The sequence below is a fragment of the Trachemys scripta genome, chromosome 18 (genome assembly GCF_013100865.1).
Source record: "Trachemys scripta elegans isolate TJP31775 chromosome 18, CAS_Tse_1.0, whole genome shotgun sequence".
Classification (NCBI taxonomy): Eukaryota; Metazoa; Chordata; order Testudines; family Emydidae; genus Trachemys; species Trachemys scripta.
The window spans coordinates 12,778,336-12,804,408 of record NC_048315.1 but is presented as its reverse complement, the minus strand read 5'-3'; the positions used below and the strand labels follow the sequence as shown (position 1 = coordinate 12,804,408).

Below are 26,073 nucleotides of genomic sequence, written 5' to 3'. Positions count from 1 at the left end.
CGTGGCCCCCACTCGCTGCGGTTCGCTGTCCTGGGCAAGGGATGTGCTGGCTGCGGCTTCTCGCTGCCCCCGTTGGCCCGGGACGGCGAACCGCGGCCAGCTGAACCTGCCACGTCAGCAGGTAAATAAACTGGCCCGGCCCCCTAGGGTGCTTACCCTGGCGAGCTGCGTGCCAAATGTTGCCGACCCCTGCACTACAGTGTTAGAAATCAGGAGCGCTAATGCATGTCTCCCAATCTACCTCTCTCAAATACTTTAGTTATTAAGAATGTTATGGTATCCACTTTACCACCTGCAACCATGCAGCCTATTGATTACTAATTTTCTGTGGATATATTTCAATTTCCCTGGTGTTGTGTATTAAATAGAACCCATGGTATGGAAATATTTTTATTTTAGTACTATTTCAAATACATTGCACTAATTCTGTAATATTAGCTTTCAGTAAAATGTAAACATTAAGCAAAATATTATTTAATGAAAACATCTGAGCTTAATACCCACTCATAAATTGTAATGTGAGTGTTGGACGGAGACAATTTGATTCATTGGCAAGCTTCCAGTATCTGTCTCTTAGAACAAATGCAGCTGCCTTTGGTTGTCGTTGACGGGTAAAGATCCCCTTCTTGTTTCCTAAAACACGAGTGGTTGCTGTAGATATAAAAAGTCATAAAATAAAGCAGGTTTTTTACAGAAGAATCACAAAATAAAGCATCTGTGTACAGAGTAAGACACCTCTTCTTTCCCTGCGGTAATCAACGTGACAGGTTTAACTCCTCAGCCAAAGGGAAAGAATGTTAGTAGCAACTTTTCACAACCAAGTTATACAGAAGAAACTTAAGTCACTACCTTCCTACATATGGAAGATGATTATTGGTACACTGGCTTCATTAAAACTGATTTAGCTTAAACTACTACACATTTACATAGGTTCACAGCTGTCAAATGGCTTTAAGTGTGTCTGTGAATGGGCTATATCGCTTTAATTAAATCAATTTTAATTAAGCTAGTGCTTAATAGTCTATGACCAGTCTCATCTTAAATAGCTGGGGATTCTATTTCTGCTCTATTTCCACAGTTAAATCTCACTGAAAAACTTTACTTTGATACTCAATTAGATTTTATTCATCCTTCATATTACCCTGCATTCCTTTCCTTTACTGCTCTTCATGCCCTTTTGTCCAATTTACTAGTCATTTGTTCAGTTTTTAATCAAACCAGTCCAAACGACAAATCTTCTCCAACTGGCCTCCATTCCTCCATGCTGCATGATGTGTATGGAGCCCCAAGCTGCATTGATTTGTCATTGCAAACTTTGTCTAATTTTTTTCCCCACTATTCCTTTTGAATCGGTATCTTTTCCCATACTGCTCCTAATTTTGTTATGCCCATGTCTGTCTGGTCTCTTTAGAGTCTTGTATCTCACGTGCTCTTTACTTAAGTCACTGAAGCTAGCACCAGTGGAACAGATTCCTACAGTATCCACTAAATACACTGCTGACCATCTCTCAGGCCTGGTCTACACTGGAGGAGAACTGATCTAAGTTATGCAACTTCAGCTCTGTGAATAACGTAGCTGAAGTCAACGATGTACTTAGATCTACTTACTGTGCTGTCTTCATTGGGGTAAGTGGATGGCTGACGCTCTCCCATCGACTCCGCCTACTCCTCTCGTCCTGGTGGAGTACCGAAATGGATGGGAGAGTGCTCGGCGGTCGATTTAGCGTGTCTAGACTAGACATGATAAATCAACCACCCTCCACACCCCCGCTGGATCGATCACTGCCCATCGATCCAGCGGTAATGTAGACAAGCCCTCAGTCACAATTGTAACTCCACCAGATTCTCTGTACTGTGGCTTAAGCTTGGCCCTGGGAACATACAAGACTCGTCATTCACCTGTGGTGGAGACAGTAGCATACAAGATCAACCGTTTTTACCATCATGGCATCTAGCCCTGCTGTACATAGCCTTTGTGGCTACAACTGGAGGAGCTGCCTGCAGAATGATTAATGCGGTTTGCCAGTGTAAGTGCAGCGGTAGTGATAGGAGTTACCTGTGAAACACCTAAGCAACTGTGAGCAGAATTTAGAAAGTAAAAAAGGATAGTTGAGGCTGAGCATTTTGGAGGACGGGGAAGAGGAGAGGTGGGAAAGAGTAGTGCGGGGTGGGTCCCTCTACAACCTTCACTTGCATTCTCTCATAGTGCACCATCTCCACAAACTGGTGAGGAAGGTGCTCCTACAGCACTTCCCTTAGTGTGTGGGGCACTTCATAATACAACCTAGACACAGGAGAGACCATTCAGCATAGGAAATGCTGCTTTGCAATTAGGTCCTAGCCAGATACTTGACTTGGTCATGGAAAAATGTCAATTTTTTTCCCCTGCCTTACTGCAAGAGTTAGACATGAGCCAGCATGTTTGGAACACAACCCATTTCTAGAGAAACAGCAAAAATAGCATATTTCCATGTCTTACTAAGTCATCATTTTAATGAACTTTGCCCTAGTTTCATAGACTCATAGACTCATAGACTTTAAGGTCAGAAGGGACCATTATGATCATCTGGTCTGACCCCCTGCATGCTGCAGGCCATAAAACCGTCCCTACCCCTTCCCTGGACTCTGCTGTTGAAGTCCCCAATCCTGTTTTAGGTGACTTCAATTGGCAGAAACCCTCCTGTTTAAAGCATCCGAGCCAATTGGCCTAACTTCTAGCTACATTTCCATGAGTAGCTGTAATGGAAGAGTAGAGCTCAACGTCCAACTTTGTGACGAGGTCGTGCTCTCAGCCCTAAATCAACTAACATCGAACAGTGCTGACGCCGCTGAAATAAAGGGACCAAGCTGTGGGAGTTGGCTCCAAAGGCTGTTTCTGAAGTGCTTCGTGAAAAGCATGAAGTCTTCTGCATGCCCTATAAGGGAGTTTTGAACACTACAGCGGCCAAAAGGACAGACTTCTTGATTATTACAGTAAGCAGAAATGCTTGACTCTTTGCATTTTAAGAACACAGCAAACTGGAAAAGTCAGTGATCTCTTACACCCACAGTCTGGCTAGAGTACAGCTTTAGCCGCAGTGTTTGTGTATGACTTGGGGGAGGGAGAGTTCTCTTTTGTAGTGTAGCTCTGACCCTCCCCAGATGCCTAAAAGACTTGAGCAGTTTGTTCAGTGTACACTGAACAATGGTACTATTTTTATAACAAGATAGGACTAGGCTGCCATTGGTCTGCTAATGGTGCTCATGTCTTCTTCACCATTCCCTGGGGAGAGCACTTTGTCCCGAGTTGGCAGAGAAAATGAAGGTTTTGGGACAGATGGTTGAGCCAACCGCCTAATGCTATAGCACATGCTTCATTCTCCCACCCCCCAACCCCCCACAAAAAAAGGTGTTTATGTGGCGGAAAGTGACAAGGGAACTTTTAAATAAAGGTGATGCTGCATTTAACAATCTTCAGTGCCACATATACTAACTAGTTTTTCTAGAACACATGCTTATACTTAAATCTTGTACCCCCAGTTCTGTAACATGAAAGCCATGATGTCAGGGGAGAAAATATTTATCTTTACATTGCAGCTTAAATATAGAATGGAATCTCAGCCTACCTTGATCTGTCATAAAATCAGCAAAGTTCCAGATGAGCTCCCCAATCACATACTCCTTTCTCTTTTTGTCAAATACTGAATGGTATTCCTTTAGCACAGCCTTTTGGTATTCCTCGCTGAACATAAGAGGTGGGTCCTGTAACCAAAGAAGGGAGGAAAAGACTCAAACATAGGACATAGCAGGTGTCAGCAAAGGCTTTCAAGTGACTTTTCATATGAAAAGAGTTGTGCAATTATTCATTCGCTTCCTCCACCACCGAATTATAGCCATATCTATGGAATGTGGTGGCTATTTAGCAGAGGTTAGAAGTACCAAAGAAGGGTATCTAATTGAAACTGCCAGGGGAAGTTTAGATAGTGTTGAATTCTTCTACCTATGTTGGCAGCTCCTTTTTGATTTGGAGGGAAGAAACTAGCAACATTTTTTTTGATTGATCAACTTCTGAATGTACTTCCTGGCAACGGCTTTTAAAGTGCTACATCTAAATGGTTTCTCTCAAGCTATACAATCTCATCGCCCCATAATGAACTGACTTTTCTCCCCAGCATTGTATCTTCCTGTCTGTTGAATATTCTCCACAACTGCCAAAGCACAGAGAATATTCCAAGATGCATCTTCTGGAGGTTTGACCACAAAAGTGTAAATCAGTGAGTTAACTGTAGCCTAACTGTCAATGATTCAGCTTAAAAGGAAAACTGCAACATCGCATAAGAGCCAGTTAATGATTTACACTTTGTAAACCAGTTTCTTTAGCAGTGTTTTAAATAAGGAAAAAAGAAGGACCAACTCCCCCAATCAGAATGTTAAAAGTTTGACAGGTTTTCAAAGGGGCAAAAAAATTATTATAGGAGGCCAGTGACTCGGAGATTATGGAAATGTATTAGTGGCTTACAGCATACGCCAGTGCTTTTACTTAAAGTACTCATCTCCTTTGGTGCTATCTTAGCCCCAATGAAATCAAGAGCAAAACTCACTGACTTCAATGGCGCCCCGTGTTTCAACAGTAGAGTCCAGTATAATGTGCATGGCAGCTGAGGAGTAGATTTCACATGGTGTCTAGCATGTCTCAGAATTAAGGGGTCAATAAATGTCATGGGTTGGCTGGTTGTGACTGAACCTCCCTCCTTGACCAGCACTGTGTTTCCCAAAGTGGCACAGCTACGAAACTCACATTGTGAAGCCCAGCAATAGTATCTGCTCCATATTCGCTCTGGATAATTGGCTTTTGGTAGGCTTTATACCAGTTCTCAAACTGTGTATTGAGTTGCAGCTGAATAACCTCCAGATGGCCGGCGTCATGGTACCAGGAGAAGTAGCTATTTACGCAAATTACATCCACATATGGAGCCTAGAGAAATAATGTAGAGTAATATTTGTAACAAACCCCAAAGTAACCTGCTACATCCCTCTCTGCTGTAGTTCCACTGACCTCAGTTGCTACACTTAGGATCAATTTGGCCCACAGGATTTTAACACAAAAATGAGACCACCCACCACCCACCCGCCCTATTCCCAGAAAAAACAGGAGGAAACTCACCAAGTCAAGCAGTTTTCCCCATCAACCTATGTTAATTTTGGCATTTTCTTACAGATTTAGGTAGGCAAAGTAGCCAATTAAACAAGATTAACTGTTTCATCCCTAGGTTTGTTGGTCTTTTTGGAAATTCCAAGAGGAGTCTTGGATCTGTTTATGCATTTAAACATCCTCTTTAACTTATTAAATAACACGGTAATCAACTTAGTGGTCAATTACTTTGAGTAGTGACTAAGTTCATGCATCAGTGGTGTAATTTAGGACGAAGCATTCTGCGAGTTATATGCCATTTCTACCACCTGGACAGTATGACAAAGGGCACTAACCCATTGAAGATAAAGTGATGTTATATGTAACTTATCCAATGTTCTCTTAACATGTTTTGTAATAAAGTTCTGAAATCAGAATTTACAGTGTATAAGTTCTTCAAATCTCTTCTATGTCTCCCTGAGCTGTCGGAGAAAGCATGTTCCACTGGAGCATGATGGGGTGCATGCAACTAGCAATAGATGGGACATTGGGGTAATCGACAGCAGTGCCCTCTTTGCTATGTGTAAAATGGAAACAAACCCCAGTGGTTTTGATCCTGCGCCAATGGAAGAAAAGTCATAGCTTTCCAAAAGGCTACACATGCTAGCTCTAGGACAGTCCAGTTGAGAGAGGCAAGGCTAGCTTACTTTGAAAGGAAAATGAAATGGGATTTCTCGCAGGTACTTGTGAAAGTTGTTTATATATATACGCATCATATGTAGCCAGACAAACTCATCGTCTAAAAATAGACTTGTTTCCAAGACCTGGTATGCTGAAAACATCACAAAGCCTTTTACGTTGTCTTTGATTTCCAAGGAAATTCTAGAGGGAGACCAGTTTTCACACACTAGCACTTAAAGCAAGGCCCTCAATTCTGCATGTAGGGCCTCTATAGCAGGACTAAGCCAGCAAAGGCTTTCATGGGCCAGTGTCTGAGCCCCGTTTCAGAATTTCAGGTACACCTCCACACCAAAAGCCCCCTGTGGCAGCGAGTCTCAGGGTCCATGTCAGCTGACTCAGTCTCGCGCTACGGAGCTAAAAGTAGTGCAGACATTTGGGCTTGGGCTGGAGCCCCGTCTTTGAGACCCTCCTCATGTGCTGGGTTTCAGAGCTCCAAACTCGACTGGCTAGACTGCTATGTTTAGCTCCACAGTGCAAGCCCAGTTGACCTGTTATGGGTCTTTTTTTCCCGGGTAGACATACCCTCAGACTAGAGGCTCAAGCCAGGCATGGGGGGTGGTTAGACTATGGAAAGCTAATAGGCATCTGCCCAAGAAGAGCAAGAGACATTTACAATGAGTGGAGACAAACATTCATTACTATGCTTGGGGCCTGTTCCCATTTGAAGAGGTTTTACTCTGCTTTAAGAAACTGCCTATTGCAAGTGAGAGGCTCAGGGGCTAATAGGTACAATAAGGAGTGAAACAACAGAACATCCACAATAGGGTTATACAGTTACACAATGGGTCTGATCCTGCACACCATTATAGAGAAGGGACCGTTCTAGTCATTCTACTGGACTCAGTTTTGCCTGAGTAATGACGGCAGGATCAGGCGCTGTGAACTTTGCTTCTCCATGCAACTCAAACGTTCTCTCCTCCAAAAATCTTCAATAGAATGGGGGCAGGAGGGAAGAAGAGGGTTATTTAACATTCCTAAAATCTACCCAGTTTTATTAAGCAAACAAAGGAGAAAAGAAATGAAACTTACACCGCGATCACGAGCGTAATTAGCATTTGACACAAAGGTTACGGGTCGGGTAGGATCAATGGCTTTAGTGTGAGCTATCACTGTCCTGTTTACAAACAGTAAAACACAAGTGTCCATCACCAAAAAGGAGAAACAGCCCCACAAAAATCAGCAAACTCCCCCACGTGCCCAACCTTTGGAGCCGGTGTTTAGTTTCACAGGCAGGAGTTTTGAAAGTGAAATAGTGCGGGTCTTGGATGGTGTTTATGCCCCGCAAAGTGTGTGTAATTCTAGCTAAGAATAATACGTGTTAAGAGCTCACAGGGCCAGGAGCCTGTTTTGTCTGGGTGAAACACACCCATTGCACAAATCAGTGGAGAGGTGTCCGTCCCCATAAGACATCATAAGCATAACTTTAAAAGAGCGCGAGAGAGAAAGGGGTAGGGGGCAGTGTCTTTGCAGCCTTCAAGATAAGGTGCTGTGGCCTGCCCCAGCAAGAACAAATGAGCGGTACTGCTCTAATCATCACAGCTTCTTCAGTATGCAGGCCCAAGCTCTATGCTGGCTTAACTCCACTGAAGTCCATAGAGTTAAGCCAGCAGAGAATTTGGATCCTGGTTTTTCTGTAGTTAGGAATGACCAAACCCTCCACCAATTCGGCCTTACCTGAACTGTAGGGCAGGTTTTCACTACCCGCCGGATCGGCGGGTAGCGATCGATCTATCGGGGGTCGATTTATCGTGTCTAGTGTAGACGTGATAAAATCGATCCCCAATCGCGCTCCCCGTCGACTCCGGAACTCCAGCTCACGAGAGGTGGTAGTGGAGTCGACGGGGGAGCGGCAGTGGTCAACTCACCCCCCTCCTCATGGCCAGGTAAGTCAACCTAAGATACGCCGACTTCAGCTACGCTATTCACGTAGCTGAAGTTGCGTATCTTAAGTCGACCCCCCTGCTAGTGTAGACCTGGGCTTAGTCTTGAAGGAATATCTCATTCCAAGAGATCTCCTGCTGGCTTTTCAGAGTTTAGCTCAGAGAAATAGCTGTCTAGGGTGCTGCTGCGGGGCATTAAACCCAATATGCAAAACAGTAGGTGCGTTGGGGAAATATGTAGTAAGTACATAGAACGTGTATACAAAGAAACTCTAAAATAGATTAAGGGATCCCTGAACACCTGCCAGACTTCCCCATGCAACTCCTTTTTCTGACCTGAAAAATGAGGCGGCACATCCATCAAACTGAGTCTCAACATCCCCGCACAAGAACACACACTTACTTAAAGTAGTTAGCTGCCGGCGATAGCTCTGAGGCTGGCTCATTGGCTACAGACCACATCACAACCGATGGCCGGTTCTTATCCCTGCGGATCAGCTCTTCCATCACCAAGAGATGGTGTGCCAGTGATTTGTTCCCAAAGTTCTCCCTCAAAGACAAAAGGAAGCAAGAGCAGGTCACTAAAATGCTAAATAAAACTCACCTGAAATCCATTATTGATACTAACAATGTAACAAATTGGTCTTGGAGCACAGGGACCAAAATTAATCCCCGATGTAAATCTGACCACACCAGATGGCCCTGTATCTCTGGATGGGGATAACTATTTGCAGAACAGCAGCTAGCCCCTTAGATATTCTAGCAAAATATGTTTTACTTCACGCACCCCTTGAATTTGGAACCTGCTTCCTCTTCTCAGGAGCCAAACCACCGCCTCTTCCTCTTTCAACTTCCAGCTTAAAATACGTACTTCTAGGCAGCCTTTCAGAGACTTCTACAGCACTGGCAAGATTTCACTCTCACCCAGCGCAGCTTGTGTGTCTGAAGTAAAGAGGACCCCAGACAAGAGCCTTTGAGCCAAGCCTCCCCTCACCCACCCAAACATTGGTGGTCTGGTTTAAATGGGCTCCAGGACCAAGCTACCGCTGATTTGGGGTTTGGAAAAACAAAACAAGGCCAACGAGGCTCAGATGAACTAGGTTCTCTTTCTACTCAAAGCCACCATGTTGGTAGCTCCAGTTACAGCTCGATTCCCTCTGCCTCCCTCCCCGATGGGGATAAGGCGCCGCTCACCCGTGCGGGATACAAGGGTGCTACTGCCCTGCTCCAACCCACGGCTGCAGCATAGTTTGGGAATGCAGGTTGGGCCCATCTACGTTGCAAGACTGAACAGTATGTTAATGATGTTGAGAAACGGCACAGCTCTAGCCTGCTCCGTCACACCAGCGCGTGTAGACAGGCCTGAACTTGTCACAGGCTGATTTTTAAGTGGTGTCGAGTCCCTGCACATTAAGCTGAGGTCAACAGGAGCTGCAGATGCTCGGCACACCTGAAAAGCCATTTCCCCAGGCAGGGGCTGTGCTGAGTACCCACCACAGCCGGGGCTCTGTAAAGAATCGTTTTTGAGCAGGGAGAAATACAAAGGGTGGAGTGAGCTTTCAAACAATCTCTTACGGATCTTTCATCCCCACGCCCGGACACTCGTCAATAACCACAATGCCATATGCATCGCACAGGTCCATGATCTCCTCTGCATAGGGGTAGTGGCTAGTGCGGAAGGAATTGGCCCCGAGCCACTGCAGCAAGTTGAAGTCCTTCACGATCAGGGACCAGTCCAGTCCTTTGCCACGGATCTGGGGGGGAAGCAGGCAGGACAATCCAGGATGAATAAGAACTCGATAATACTTTGCACTGCCCTTGCACCGTCCAGCGAAGGATCTCAAAGCGCTTCACAGTTGCTTCCCTAAGCTTGACAGCACTGCTGTTTGTTACACCCGGGGAGCCCTGGCTTCAGGCTAAACACGTTACTACATCTCCCTCTCTCAGCCTGAACCGGCTGGGCACCATCTGCTCTCCACTCACTTTCGCAAGGCAGAGGGACACGCTCAGGCTTGCCTAGCTTCTGTCCTGAGTGGACAGCGTGGGAGCCTTTCTGCTTCAAACGCTATAATATCTGTCTGTCTTTGCAAGTTTTAAAAGACTCCCACAGAGCTGAAAACTGAATGTTTATGCAGAAGAGCTCTGGAGGGGAGAGGGGCGGAAGGCTCACCAAGGCTGGAAAAATCATTAGCCACTGGAAACAGGGTTTGCTGTTACCATGGTACCAGCTGAGGTGTTGTGCAGAGGCAGTGGGTTTCACAGCTGTGTATCCTCAAACTAAAGTGTGTGCCTCAGTAGCCCACCTGTAAAATGGGGATAATACTACTTCCCGCCCTTTGTTGCGCTTATCAGTTTGGGATTGTAAGCTCTCTAGGATGAAGAACATCTCTCAATAGGCATATTCACAGTGTCTAGCACAACAGGGCTCGGATCTCAGTTGGGGCCGCTATGGTCAAAATGGTCTGGTGCCCGATGGATGTCTCTGTATAAACCTCACAATGTTACTGCCAACGGCATATGTGCATCAGGGGGAGGGGATGCTAGGCAACGGACCCCTTCTGGGGGTGGGGCCAGAAGTGATGTTTCTGGAGCAGATTCTGATGGAGTCGCAGAGAGCGGCCTCCCATGCCTCACCCCGCTCTGTGCTCTTACATCAGCATCTTCGTGTTTGTTGACTCCATGGAAGTAGAAGGGTTTTCCATTGATGAGGAACTGACTGCTGGTGACATGCACGGTGCGGATCCCGACGGGGAGCGTGTACACATCTTCCAACAGCTCACCGCCCACCTGCGCCGACAGCTTCACCTGGATCCCCAACACAAACCAGCCTCCGCGTTCAACCCTGACCGCACTGAGGAGAATACGCTCAGTTCTGTCTCCCTCCCAGCCAATGCTTCCCTCTCCCTGACCCCGCGAAGGCAGCCCAACCCAGCCGCGCGCTCCCCATCCATTTTACAGCTGCGCCAACCCCACCTCTGAGCGGTCCTACGCTGGCTGGTTCTTCCACATTCCCAGTCTTCCCCCCTGATGGCGCCCACCTCCCCTCCTGGCCTGAGGGAAGGATCAACCATGGAAAGTGGGTCACAGCAGGAGCCCAGGCTGGGGAAGGTAGAGAGTAGAGGAGGAGGAAGGGAGGCAGGCAGGCTGGCTTGGGACTTGCTTCTCCCAAGAGCTCTGACCTGACATCCAAACCCCACAGCCAGAACCCTCCATCTTTGCTGGCTTGGTACCATACTGCTCGTCTTCCCAGTGACCGAGCCCAAGACTGGAATTTAGCCGGCTCACAGGCAACATGCACCTGGGGCTTTGCAAACTGACTGTGGGTTAGTGGATCTACCCTCTAAACCCTACATCACAGTTAAATCCCCACTCAGGCAGAGGAGATAAAGACAGCCATGTAGGACATCTAATCCTCCAAGACTGCAAGCTGAAAACAAAGCCGAATGCCTGTATTGTACTACGGGGGAAAGAGCTCACTGCGGTTGTTAAATGTGTGCAGCAGGTTAGCAGTTTGCTCCAGATGGATCATTTATCTCCTCTCTCACTCCCTGGGCCATCTCCCTCTCTTTCCTTGTCGAGTTCTGATCCAGATCTTGCTAAAGTCCATGGAAAGACTCCCCTTGACTTCAGTAAGGGATGGACTGGGCCCTGGGACAAGACAGCAGCGAGGATTACAAGCAGGTGGTAAGATTCTGAAGCCAATAGCCTCGTGTTCCCTCCCTACACAGCCAGCCCTCTCTTTCCCAGTGGCTTGGCTTTCAGCTCAGTAAGCCAAAAATGATTTGATTATGGCATGAAGTGAAAGCATGTAGGCAGGATTCTTAGGGCAGGAGGATTAAGGCAGGCAGGCTTCATGATGCCCATGGATTTCTGTAATCCTAGGAGGGGAATGAAATGAGAGAGACGCAAAATGAGACAAATATGTGCATGTTACCTCTAAGTAATAAAGGTATCCGGGGTTTTCGTGCATCAGATAAGGCCACCACAGCTTTGGCTCCACTACTTTCAGCTCCCCGATCAGTCCCTCTGCCGTAGCCACCACTTTCCCCTCTTTCTCCCGTAAATTCAGTGACAAGGAGTAGTGGGTGTTGCCCTTCACCAAAACCTGGTATCGTACCACACCTAGCCCAAAAGAGAGCATGGAGCAGGTTGGAGACCCTTCTCCCATCAGCCATGTTTCCCGGTGACCCCATTGTGATGTGGGTCCTACATCACCAAGGTTAGCAGGGCTGGGTGCTCTCCCAATAATTACATCACTGGGCTTCAAGTGATTGATACATATTAATTGGAGTGACACAGATTGTTTCTTCCCTGTCTGAACGCCTTGACTTAGAAGCGGTGCTTCCTTTAGAGCAATACCCTGCATTAGTCGAGTTGAAGAATCGCTTCCTCACCCAACTTCTATATTGTAAATGGTTTGTGGGGACAGTTTGACTCATGAACTTGGTACCGAGATATAAAGGTTTTGCTAAATCCAGTCCAAGGGATTGGTGGATGAAAGAAGGTACCGTGTATGAGCTGACACCCAACTATGGCTTGGTACCATAGTGCTCGTCTTCCCAGTGACCAAGCCCAAGACTGGAATTTAGCCGGTTCGCAGGCACCATGCCTGTGTGAAATGAGTTTGGTGGGTCTCAGGCCAGTTCTCATGGGACTGGTGTCCACAATAACCAAAATTGCTGCTACTGGCCCCATTGCTGGCAAGCTCAGCAGAGAGGCCAAGCCATGAACAGACTACGTGGAGTCTCACCCTGAAGAATTCTAGACCAAAGCGCAGGCACACAGCCTGGTGGAGCTGGCAATGCCTCTGCCCCTGCTGACCTCCTGTGGACAGAGGACTTCAGGCTCCAGGGCTGGTTGTTAACACAGTGCTAAATACACACACATATACGCTCGTCAGAGTTGGCTTCCTGACTCTATTGTTCTCAGTCCAGCTCTGTACGTTTGCACTGAACTACCTACCACGTCCCCGCCAAATGAGCTCACAATTTAAAGGCACAGTCACAGAACACACCCAGCCTGGAGTGGGAGGGGGAACAGGATTCACCATCTGGGGACTTGATGGAACCGGGAGCTGTCAGATAGCGTGGGGGCTGCCTGGAGAGGTTGTTCCAAGCACAGCCAGTGGAGCGAGAGACGGAAGGCAGGCAGGAGCAGGCGACGGGTAGGTGAAGCCAGGGATGCATGTCAGAGGATTTGACGTGCACAGAGATGCAGGAAAGCGCAGGGCTAGGGTGTAACAGAGGAGAAGCCTGACATTTCCACAGCAGGAAATGCAGGGGACACAGTGCAGAGTGTAAAAAGAAGAGGGCCATAGGGTCAGAGTATCAGAAAAGGAAACATGGAAAGTAATTGGCTACTGCTTAATATGAGCAGAGGGTAGAAAATCTAAGCCAGATTTGCCTCTCCTGTCGCAAGGACCTGCTGCTGTCAGAAATGGGGTGGGGGAAATAATTACCCTTCACAGCACCCACCTTGGCCTAGTATCTGCACCTGCACCAGGCACGCTACAGGGAAAAGCAGGTTTGTGAGCAGCTGCCCTTAATTTAACGCTGCGGGGGAGGGGGGGGAGGGAGGGGGCTAATTAAATGTATTACAATTGACAGTGCTAAACAGAGAGGCGTCCGTACATGCAAAATGAAATGGACCCAGGCAAGAAAAAATCCCTTTATTTCCCTAGACTCTTATCTGCCTTTGGAGGTTACCTGTCTAAGGGATATGAGCCACTTTAATTGGACTTTTATATTCTTTGTGTACCTGGAAGATTATGGCCATTTGACATGGCTTTAAAGCAATTGCAGTCATTCGGAGAGTCATCCTCAATGCCATATAATCAGAGGAACAAGTTAAAAGGCAAGCCACGGAGATGCAGCTGAAACAATTAAGACTGTAAAAGGAATTGTAATGGGCCTAGCAACAGGGTCCAGTAGACAGAACACTGGACTGGGAACTAGGAGACCTGGGTATCAACTCTGCAAGTCGCTTCACCACTCTGTGCCTTGGTTTTCCCATCTGTGAAAAAGGGCTAATGATCCTCTTTTATCAAATGCTTTGAGATCGATGAGTGAGAAGTGCTGGGACAATCTGGGGAATCTGTCTATATACAGCTCATGAGTTTTGTTTGATATTGGCGATTGCATTTTGAACGTGGGGCTGGTTGTCTTCTCAGTTGTCTTTTTACCTCCATGTTGAACTGAAATTCCCAGGAGTGGTGACACAGGGTTAACAGTGGAGAGTTTTTAAAACTTCATGGTCCTCTATTCCCAGGGAAGCCCCCTGAGACAAAGAATTGGCTACAGAAGCACCAGTCTGCACAGGTGGGCGGGTAACTAAGCAATGGCTTACCTGGTGGGGGACATTGATCACCTGACAAGGCTGATCAGAGGGTCACATGGCAAAGGAACTGAAGGTTATAAAAGAAAGGCTCTTATTGGCCATCGGGGGGCTAGAAGAGAGTATGCATGCATAAAAGAGGATACTCACTGAGGTGAGCAGACAGAAGTTCCATGATTTGGAGGAGAAGCTATAAGAAAGGAAGGACCCCCAGAGCACTCTGACCTAAGCCCAAAGAATGCTCCCGAGTGGTGAGGAAACTGAGGTAGGGAAATGTGTGTGTTTAATATTTTGTCTGAATCTTTATATCGTCTGTGCTGTCCCAAGTAAGAGCAAGTGGTTTAGAATTCCCTTTTGCAAAGCCTGTGTTATGTGGTTCAACTCTCCTGGGGTCCTGAAATGGTAAATGGTAAACCAGCGCTGGTGCTGGGAAAGGCATGGGGCAGCCTACCTACTCTCAGGACTTAGGCAGTTGGACTGTGGGGTCTCAGTTCTCAGAAGGGGGTGGAAGATACAGGATCTGCACCTGACAGTGTGCCTAGAAAACCAGAGGCGGCGTCCAAGCACTGCTGGGACTCAGGAAGTTTAATGGCGTGGGAGGAACCCAAATGCACCTATCTGATAAGTGTCCAGAAGGGGAAGAGCAACTAGGCCTTTGTCAGGCACTTTCGTACCTTGAACCTGAACCATTTAAAACCACCGAGAGTTTGGCCACTGACCCCGGTGGGAGCTAGCTTGGGGCTCGTAAGGCTACGCATTCATACAGGATGCGCACAGCTCAGAGCCCCACTGAAAGGAGGAAGAGGCTGGTCGATCTAGCGTTTAGGGCACTGGTCTTAGATTCTGGAGACCGGTGTTCAACTCCCTGCTCTGCCCCAGATTACCTGTGAGACTTGTTTAGGCCTCAGGTCCCCACCTGTGAAACAGGCATAACAGACCGGCCCTGCCTCACAGGCTGTTGTGAGGATAAATGCATTAAAGACTGTCAGTGCTCAGGTCTGAGAGAAACGGGGGTCATGTTAGTACCTAAGATGCGTACACAGAAGGATTTTTATGGGGCACAGTGTGCGTGTGTTGAGGTCCAGAACATTCCTGTGGAGCTCATGAAATCCTCTCCATTGACACTAGTCCTTATGGCAGTCAAAGCAGGATTGGCCCTTACACAAAATTCCACCTCAAGATGCTACACATGGATCCTTTCACTAGATTAGATCAGTGGTTTTCAACCTTTCCAGACTTCTGTACCCCTTTCAGGAGCCTAATTTGTCTTGCGTACCCACAAGTTTCACCTCACTTAAAAACGACATGCTTACAAAAATCAGACACTATACATGCAAAAGTGTCACAGCGCGCTATTACTGGAAAATGACTGACTTCCTCATTTCTACCATAGAATTATAAAATAAATCGATTGGAATATAAATATTGTACTTACATTTCAGTGTACCCGAAGCCTGAACCTCACTGCCCGGGGCCCAAGCCCGGTCACCCAGGGCTGAAGAATGTACCTTAGCTTTGTGGGGGCCCCTATTGTATGGAGCCCCGGGCAATTGCCTGGTTGCTACCCCCTAATGTCAGCTCTGCACTTGCAACCCCCAAAACCTGTCCCATGACCCCCGTTGGAATTATGATCCCCAGGCTGAGAAACACTGAACTAGGCCAATATCTAGATGAGGTGGCGTACCCGCTGGAAGATCTCTGCATACCCCTGGTTGAGAACCGCTGGACTCTATCATCAGTCAAGTGCCTTTTTTTAAACCCCTGAAGGAGATTTTTACAACTTCTGTGATCAAATGAGGGCACGTGGCTGCCCACACTAAACCTACTGCATGATCAGTTCAACCTATCCAAAAATTCCCCAACAGGAAGCTTTCCCATTGCCTCCTTTCATCTCCCCTGTTGGATAGGAAGATAGCTGTCATAATTGCCTAGATACCTACCAATATTCCCTGCCCAGGCTGTAGTCACAGTGATGTCGTCTATGTAGACAGAGGGGGTTGTATATAACACGACCGGCCGGTGAATTCCAGCGTAGTTAAAGAAATCAAACTTTGTGTTCTGAACAAAATAACCCCTAGGGTACCTGTGAGGGAGGGGAAAGGGTTACATTCCATTTCACAAGAATTAAAAAGCAAAGTACAGATGTTAGCGACGTACTATTCAAATACTCCTGCAATAGACCACATCGTCCCTTTCAACAAACACGTGGACAAGGGGGATCCAGTGAATAGAGTGTACTTGGACTTTCAGAAAGCCTTTGACAAAGTCCCTCACCAAAGGCTCTTAGGCAAGGTAGGCAGTCCTGGGATAGGAGGGAAGATCCCCTCATAGATCAGTAACTGGTTAAAAGACAGGAATTACTCCATATACAAAATTATTCAAGATAGTTAAATCCAAAACTGACTGCAAAGAGTTACACAGAGATCTCACGAAACTGGGTGACTGAGCAACAAAATGGCAGATGAAATTCAATGTGGATAAACGCAAAGTAATGCACATTGGAAAACATAATCCCAACTATACATATAAAATGATGTGGTCTAAATTAGCAGTTATCACTCAAGAAAGGAGTCACTGTGGATAAATCTTTGAAAACCTCTGCTCAATGGGCAGCGGCAGTCAAAAAAAGCTAAAGGAACCATTAGGAAAGGGATAGATAAGAAGATAGAAAATATCATATTGCCTCTATTTAAATCCACAGTACACCCACACCTTGAGGACTGCAGGCAGTTGTTGTCACTTCATCTCAAAAAAGATCTATTATAATAGGGAAAAGTACAGAGAAGAGCAACAAAAATGTGTAGGGGTGTGGAACAGCTTCCATAGGAAGTGAGATTTAAAAAGACCAGGACTATCATTTTAGAAAAGAGATGACTAAGGGGGGGGATATGATCTAGGTCTATAAAATCTTGAATGGTTTGGGGAAACTGAATAAGGAAGTGTTATTTGCCCCTTCACATAACACAAGAACCAAGGGTCACCCAATGAAATTAATAGGCAGCAGGTTTAAAACAAACAAAAGGAAATATTTTTTTTTCCACACAACGCACAATCAATCTGTGGAACTCCTTGCCAAGGGAAGCTGTGAAGGCCAAAAGGATACTGGATTTGAAAAAGAATTAGGTAAGTTCATGGAGGATAGGGCAATCAATGGCTATTAGCCAAGATGGTCAGGGATGCAACCCCTGCTCTGGGTGTCCCTAAACCTCTGACTGCAAGAAGTTGGGACCGGTCAACTGGGGGATGGATCACTCAATAAATTATCCTGTTCTGCTCATTCCCTCTGAGGCATCTGCCACTGTTGGAAGACAAGATACTGGGCTAGAGGGACCATTGGTCTGACCCCATATGGCCGTTCTTATGTTCCAACATATTTGCTATTAATACTACAGGGATTAACATGGCCTAATGGTTCACAAATTACTTGAAGGTGCTGAATGAGTTCCTATGCTGTGATGATTAACGAGGGTCACTCTGGTGTGTAATTTCCACCATAGCCCTGGTACAGTTCAGTGAACTCACTTAGACTCGTCCGTCATGAACTGAATGGAGCCGGGAGGCAGGGTCTGAGGTGTCAGCGTATTGTTGAGCGCAATGGTGATGCGACACAGAGCTCCGGGGCTGCCCTGAACAATCCTGCTTATGTCTGCTTCAAAGGGGAGGTGGCCCCCTTCATGCTCCGTAACCTGCACTCCATTGACCCACTGCAAAAGAAGGAACAGCAAGGGCGGAGTGGCAGCATTAGATATCACAGGGAAGCCTGGGCTAGCGGGGGAAGAACATGACCTCCCTGAACACTAATGCTAGGGTCAGAGCTCTCCTTCCAAGGGCCCACCCCTGCAGCTCTTCTAGGCACCTAACTCCCAGTGGAGTCACACAAAGCCAATATCACCTTCATGGGTGCTTCGGGTGCATCAAAATCTGGTGTCCTTCAGCCCTGCAATAGGGCAACACTTCAGCTACTAGGTCAGAGGACCAATGAAGCTAGAGATGGAAAAGCACCACCAGGTCCTTGTGCTGAGCCCTCTGCACTTTGGACTCCAGATCTGTGGCTTGGCTCCACTTCTTATTTGCAGACAACATGGAAGCTGCAGCTGGACTTGCAAACGGAAAAACTGCAGAGTGCTGACTAAATAATAGGCCAGGTCTACACTACGGACCTATGTTGGTATAACTCCGTCTGTTGCTCAGGGGTGTGGATTTTTCCCTGAGCGACATAGTTATGCCAAACTTAACCCCCCCATATAGACAGAGCTGTAGCTGGGAGAGGTTCTCCCACCAACATAGCTACTGGATCTCGGAGAGGTGGATTACGCCAATGGGAGAGCTCTCTCCCCTTGCCGTAGGTGTGTCTTCACTTAAGTGCTACGATGGTGCAGCTACATTGGCGTTGCAGTGTTTTTAGTGTAGAACAGGGGTGGGCAAACTATACCCGCGGGCCGCAGCCAGCCCGCCAGCCATTTTAATCCTGCCCTTGAGCTCCCACTGGGGAGCGGGGTCTGGGGCTTGCCCGCTCCAGTGCTCCAGCCGGGGAGCAGGGTCAGGGCCCGCACAGCACGGCTCCCGGAAGCAGTGGCATGTCCCCACTCCGGCTCCTATGCATAAGGGCAGCCAGGGGGCTCCGCGCCACATGCTGCCCCCACCCCAAGCGCTGCCTCCACAGCTCCCATTGGCCATGAACCACGGCCAATGGGTGTCTGCGAATGGGGCAGGATATAGCAGAGCCGCCTGGCCATGCCTCCGCATAGGAGCTGTAGTGGGGATATGCCACTGCTTCCGGGAGCTGCTTAAGGTAAACGCCTGAGCCACCCCCCTGCATCCCAACCCTCTGCAGCCCCAGCCGGAGCCCTCACCTCCTCCTGCACTCAAACCCCAATTTCATGAGCATTCATGGCCCGCAATACAATTTCCATACCCAGACGTGGCCCTCAGGCCAAATAGTTTGCCCACTCCTGGTGTAGACCATAGGTGCTGGAGCTTGGGGTGCTGCCCTGCCCCCTGGCTTGTAGTGGTTTCCATTATAAACAGGGTTTACTGTTTAGTTCAATAGCTCTCAGCACCCCCACTATAAAAATTGTTCCAGCACCCGATGTAGACATGCCCGCAGTGTGTTGTCAGAACACACAGAGCTGCCACATTCTTCTATAATACAGGATGTGGGGGTCCCCAAGGGCAGCTTTTACTGCGGGTATTTCGAGAGCCTCTGAGCAGGGCGGACTGCATGGCGAATTGTTCACCGGGCCACCATACTTACCACTATGGAGTAGTAATGGGCACTGCCAACCCGAAGCACCACACGAGTGTTGAGGGCATTCAGAAGCCAGCTGCTGGGAAGCAGCACCTCTTTCTCATACCAAACCCAGCCAGTATATTGCCGGAGGTTGGGATCCTGAGTGAGCTCGTTGAAGCTGGCGGGTACCGGCATGTCGATCACAGGCCCACTCTGAGAGGATCAAAGGAGACAGAGGGTGAAATGGTTCACTTGGGACTAAAAAATAAGTGTGAAGTTTGATAGTGGTTTAAAAATAGGCTTGTGGGTCGCAGGGCGAAAAGGTGCAGTGGCACATCCATTGTGGGCCAGATTCTGATGTCAGTCAACTGCTGTAAATCCACCAGGGGTTTCTCTCCCTTTACTTGGAATGGACCGCTACAAAATGCAAAGGGAAATTCCTTTCTCCCCCCCGATTTTAGATTGAACCTACCAGATTCTGCATAATTTGCACCTAAAATCATATCGCATCAGGCTGACCTCAGGCCCCAGCCTCATCGCAAAAGGCAAATTGATTTTGAGTTTGGGATTATGTTCATGTCGCATTTATCTAACTGTTCAGAATTTACTGCTGATGTAGTTACACCAATTAGCCAGCAGGGAGTGCTGAGGGATAGTAAACCTTTCATTAACACACAGGGCGGGATCTACAAGGAACTTTTACAGCCAATGTATTTGGCAGTTGTGCTCATGTTTCCCATGTAGTTATAACTCTCCCCCTGTTCACTGATGACGAACAATCACGTGCATGAATTTCAAACACTGACCTGCACACTTAGTGATGAGTGCCCATTTCTGCTCCATCAATCCCAGTCCCCTCAAACTCCTTACACACAGCGGCCACAGCGCAGGGCATGGGAGCGGCCAACTGTACAATTAGTTTGTGTTCTTTCTACAAAATGGAGCCCCAAGCCCTAAAAGGGACCTTTGCACACCCGCCATCGCATAAATCTCTTAGGCACTCCTGTAGCGTCCATTCCCATCGTATTTATCCTCGCAAGGGAGGGAATTATCCTTATTTGACAGATGGGAAGTCCAGAGACTAAGGGTCAGCTTTTCAAAAGTATTTGGGTGTCTCAAGATGCAAAGGGCTGCTTAGATTGATTTTTCCAAAGCACTTAAACCAGTTAATTTCCATGGGAGTTAGGCACCTAATCTGGTTTGGTGCTTTTGAAAATCCCACTGGCTGTATCCTTAGGCACCTAAATACATTTGAAAATGTGGCCCTAAGTGCCCTGCCCAAGGATACCCAAGAAATCTGTAGTGGAGCAAGGAATTGAACCCACATCCCCTGAGCCTCGGACTAGCACCCTAACCATGGGACCATCCTTTCTCGCAAATAACTTTAGACAATTAGGCATAATCCCGTAAAGTCACTGATTATAGCCAGCAGCAGTAGTATGGCTGCCAAGAATTTGGGCTGTTTGGGGCCAGATCTTCAACGGGTGGAAACTGGTGTAGCCTCACGGACACTGAGTCTGCACCAGATGACGATCTGGCCCTTTGTCTTCTGAGGACCAGGCACTTTTTCTACAGCTACAAAAAGTGGCAAATTCAGGGGGGGTTTAAGCAAGAGGATCTCGGCGATATTGCACACTATAAGGATTATAACTATTCAGTGATTACAAACTATTCAATCCTGATTGAGTGCCATCCTATACATATTAACCCCCTCCCACCCCACCACTATTCAAAAATAATTGCATGCCTTTTATAAAGTGTAACCAATGGTTTGCTATTTTCCCTCCAGGAATGACATAAGGAAACTCTAGAGATGGTATAATTATTTCACTATTACATGCTCTCAAATTATATTACAAAATATGGTACTCCCATGCAGTTCTCTCTCTCGCCTCTCCGAGATATATTATTTATTTCTCTAAGTGCCCCATAATTTCAGCAGCTCGCACTCCAATGGTTATTCCCCTTTAAAAAAATAAACCAAAGCATATCATTACATTACACCACTTTGCCTTCTTGTATTCATAATTCTTCTGAAGTAAATCCTATATTTACTGTACACATTTTTTCATTTGGAAAAGAGTCAACATTTACTCCATTATTTGTTTTGTATTGGCTATTTGTTAGAATCATTCATTATTTCTTGTCTTTTCCAACACTGAGCATGTATAACTACTCTGGAGAGAATGGTATTAATTTCTGAAGCACTAGGATTGCTATAGTCACGTTGTCTACAGTTCAATCATTCACACACTTTCCAAACTTCCTGCTTCAGGCCCTTGTGAATGAAACAGAGAAACAATAAAAGGCTGCTCAGTTTTATTGATTAGGATTTGGAAAGCATCTTGAAGATGAAAAGCGCTACTCAAATGCTAAACATTATTCATGCAATGCAAGGAGTAAACCGCAATTGATTTGCCTCAAGTTAAATCGAAAAGGGGAAGCTAAAATCACGTGCCCAGATAACAGGAAAAGAACCGTTAAGTTGTACTAGAGAAAGATCCTTTTTTTTTTTTTTTCTAATACAGTATTCACACTCACGCCTGTGTTTCAGGAAACAGCAAGTGAGGGTCAGGATGGAAACTGATATAATGAAGAGGAACTGGGAGGAAACGGGCTCTTTTTCCTTGTCTCATTCTGATATTTATGATGCTCGTTTCCTGCTTTTCATTAGAGATGGGCCTGAACCAGCCCCCTGATCCGACTCTCACAGCTCTGTTTTATCTCTGTGGAGGACTGACTTTAAGGGGTTGAAATCCTGGTGCCGGGATGTGGCGTTCTCACCCGGCTGCCCCGTTATAGAGATGGGCTCATGCTACTGGATCCAAACTCCGGGGCTGGGTTCTGGTTTGGGCCCCAAGCCCTGGAGACAAAGGCATTTAACTCACCTACAGCAGGGACTCAGTGGAGACTCTCCGCTCACAGGCTGGCCCGATGTCTCTCTTCGGTGGCCAAGGCCAGTGGCAGATACCCTCTTTGCCACTACTGCCCCAGAGGTGCCCCCCGCCATACCTGTCTCAGGGGCTTCCGGTACCACTGCTGCACAAACCCCTTGTCCCGCTGCGCCGAGAAGTCAGCCCTGAAGCTCCAAAGGCCATTCAGCTCCTTCAGCTCCCTGGAGGCGGACTCCCTGGGGTAGAGCATCCCTCCGCCCAGGGCCAGAGCCTGGCAGCAGAGCAGCAGTAGGCACAGAGCACAGCACAGAGCCATGCTGCTCTCTGCGAGGCAGCTCTGCAAGAGACAGTCAGCTGAGCCAGGGCCCAGCTGACTGGGAGGAACTCTCACATGACTTCCAGCTGGAGGCACCTGCAGCCATCTTGCTTATGGGCTTGCCAGCCTCTCTGTGGGCCTGAGCCAGTGGAAGAAAGTGGATGTGCCCTGGGGCCGGGGGATTATAGTCTTTTACCTACACTGAGCCCAATTGCTAGTCACTTTACAGACCAGTAAGAAGGTGAGATGTGGTTAGGGTGACCAGACAGCAAATGTGAAAAATCGGGATGGGGGTGGGGGGTAATAGGAGCCTATATAAGAAAAAGACCCAAAAATCGGGACTGTCCCTATAAAATCGGGACATCTGGTCACCCTAGATGTGGTCCCTGTCCTGGCAAGCTCACAGTCTAAATAGGATAACAAATATTTCCCAATACAACTTGTACAGAATTCGAGCCAGGTTTTGATCTCAGTTATTCAGGATTCCCCCACCCCAAGCAGTCAGAAATCATTATGCAAATCGCCTCCTCCACATCAGAACTGTAAAATAATTATTTAGATTCTTTTTTATTTATCATCTGAGGTTTTTTTTAACCTTTCGGGTGCTTTTGGGTCATCAAGCATTTTTCCGCAACTGTGAGAGCTAGAAGTTAACTTTATTACAATAGGAAAACTGAGATCCTCGCACAGTCATGTGACTCCAGGTGCTGGGGCTTTAAGAAACACGCATATCATGAGAGTTAGCAACCCTGTATATAAACCCAGAGTGACTCAACCTAAATAGGTGGAGTTACTCTGAATTTCACTGACAATAGAAGTTTGCCATGTGACTTTAAGGCTCAAATTTATTTCCAGGCTGGTAAGAAGAGAGACATGATGCTCATTTAAAATACTTGTGAGGTGCTCGGCTACCATGGTGATGGAGGCCCCCGTAAGCACATACATAGATGGATATAAACTGGTCATTAATAAATTTAGGCTTGAAATTAGATGAAGGTTTCTAACCCGCAGAGCAGTGAAGTTCTGGACCAGCCTTCCAAGGGAGTAGTAGGGGGAAAAAAACTAAATGGCTTCAAGACTGATCTTGAAAAGTTTATGGAGGGGATGGTATGACGAGCCTGCCTACAAGGGCATGTAGCTGATTTCCGATTGCTATTAGCAAATATCTCCAATGGCCAGTGATGGGACGGTGGAGGGGGAGGGCTGAGTTACTACAGAGAATTCTTTCCCAGCTGTCTGGCTGCTGGGTCTTTTCCACATGCTCAGGGGCTAACTGATCACCATATTTTGGGTAAAGAGGGAATTTCCCCCCGGGCAGATTGACAGAGACCCTGGAGGGGTTTTCGCCTTCCTCTGCAGCCTGGTGGATTAGCTGTAACTTGATGTCTTTAAATCATTATTTGAGGACTTCAGTAACTCAGCCAGAGGTGATGGGTCTATTACAGGAATAGATTCAGGTTCTGGGGCCTGTGATGTGTGAGAGGTCAGACTCGATGATCATGATGGTTCCTTCTGACCTTAAAGTCTATGCCACCAATCCTGCTTTCCTTACTTATGCAGTGTATAGGTGTTACAAAGAGCGGTGCTCTAGAAATGGCTAAGAAAGATAAGTCACCTGAGTGATCATAACTGGGGCTACTCCTGAGCGGTACTAGTGAGAGGATTGGACCCTGAGCCCGATTCGTCCGTTGATGACATAGGGATGCACTGCTGCACCTGCATGGAACTCCGTAGACGCAAGTCCAGCCGCACACTGTCAGGTGCAGGGTCAGGGCTGTAATTGGGTAGCAGTTTTCATTCAAACTGCACCCCCCACCCAAACCTGAACAGGGTTAAACGCCGTTACAGTGAGAAATGGCAGCAGAGGAAGACGCACAAAGGCAAGGGTGGGAGGAGATGGATTTTTTTTATAGGCAGAGTAAGTTTTTTTTCTGGTTCACTTCAGTCTCCTGGCTTGCAAGTCACATGGCCACAGTGACAGAGCAGCTGGCAGTTAGTCACTGGAACCTTGTGTCCCAGTGACTCACTTAGCGAGATAACAGCTCTGGTTATTCCAGTGTGGTCTAAGTGAAGGGATTGGCCCCACGTGTGGGTGATGGAGAAGGGGCGGGAGGTATGTTAGACAGCTTGTGTTCATGGAATGCTTGGTCATGCAGAACACCTGGGTATGATTCTCTGTGCAGCTCTGTTCCTTGGGCCGACGGTACCCTGTGTCACGCAACACGTACCTTCTGGCTGTTAACAGCTGTTGATCGGCATTAAGGGCCATCACATCAGTAGGTGGCTAAAAGCTGCTGACCATGAGTTTGGCGATAGGGATTAGAGGGAAGTGTTAAAGCTACAGGACGTTTGGGGAAAGAAAGAAAATAGCTGCAAACTGGAGGCCAGGCTGTGATGAAAGTGGCACTGCACCTTTGATAAGACAATGCTTCAAGTGCATCTCTTAGCAACCCAGCCTGATTTTAATTTTGTTGAAGGGGGAGGGGCTGGGTCTGCAACCCATAACACACCCACTTAAGGCCAGGAGGTGGCACTCCTTTTGGAGCCGCTGGTTTTGTGCGTCAGTGGAACCTGTCTTATTTCATGCCCTTTTCATCAAAGGCTCCACTCGTGCAGAGGCATTGCTTTCCCTCTGCCAGCTAGCTAGCCAGAACAGAGTGGGCAGAGTCCTAAAACATGGAAAATGAGCAACTGAGCGTGTGACTGGTGCAAACAACATCTGGCTCGTGTGACTCTGAATTGCACCTGAAAATGAGTGAGCATTTTCTTTTCATTTTAGGGCAATGGGTCCACCCTAGTACCAGAGAAAGGAAAGCCTTGATTCTTGGGAAATGGGGGATTATTTTTCATGGCTGAGCCTCCCCTCCCCTCCCCTCCCCTCCAGAAAGGGCGTTACCTTACATAGCTGCCTTACAGAGAGTGAAAGTGGCTTATTTCTACCCCAACATTGATGGTTGCAGCTATGCCAGCCTAGGCTGTATTCTGGTCAGATCCCCTCGTGAAGTGGTTCACTTCAGGACCTATAGCATCCCCTATTCCCCTTTGTTTGGGAAGTTCCTGTCTTCCAGACAAAGGAGGCTGGTAAATGATTAGTGGAATCCATTAATGAATATTTATAAGCACTCTGCTTCCAATAGAGTAGGGGTCCACCCCAAGGAACAACGGGGCCTTCACTGCCCCACAGAGACCTGTGTGTGTTGTAAAGAACATCTGAAAGTGAATCTTTAGTAGATTAATAGTGTCCCAGGGACAGACCCTGATCCGAGTAAGACAAAGCCATTTTCAATTGACAATGCCTGTTCTATTGAAGAATATCTTTAGGCTGCACAACCCCTGGTCAGCAAGAGGCAACACAGATGTTTGGGAAATGAAAAACCTTCTCCTCACCACCGGAGTGGAATATGAAGCCAGGGCGGTGATGCCCTGGAGGAGATAGAGGCGTGTGCAGAGGAAAACTACCACAACTCCTGGCAATGGGACTTGACTTCCCTCACAGGCGGCAACTTTTGTTGGGGCTGGTGGGTGTGCACACACACACACACACACACACACACACACACAGCCCCAAC

At 47.3% G+C, this 26,073-nt stretch overlaps 1 protein-coding gene across 1 annotated transcript; it reads right to left on the bottom strand.

The window, feature by feature from the left end:
* Positions 1 to 376: 376 nt before the first annotated feature.
* GUSB (glucuronidase beta) lies at positions 377 to 22,545 on the bottom strand. The gene is made up of 12 exons (XM_034752605.1): positions 22,307 to 22,545; positions 19,319 to 19,507; positions 17,587 to 17,768; positions 16,005 to 16,147; positions 11,666 to 11,853; positions 10,384 to 10,536; positions 9,307 to 9,485; positions 8,135 to 8,281; positions 6,881 to 6,965; positions 4,778 to 4,954; positions 3,606 to 3,741; positions 377 to 651 (listed from the first exon to the last, which is right to left on the bottom strand). Exons 1-12 carry the CDS (start codon positions 22,502 to 22,504, stop codon positions 494 to 496), a joined length of 1,935 nt encoding a protein of 644 aa, XP_034608496.1. The 5' UTR covers positions 22,505 to 22,545; the 3' UTR covers positions 377 to 493.
* Positions 22,546 to 26,073: the final 3,528 nt, after the last annotated feature.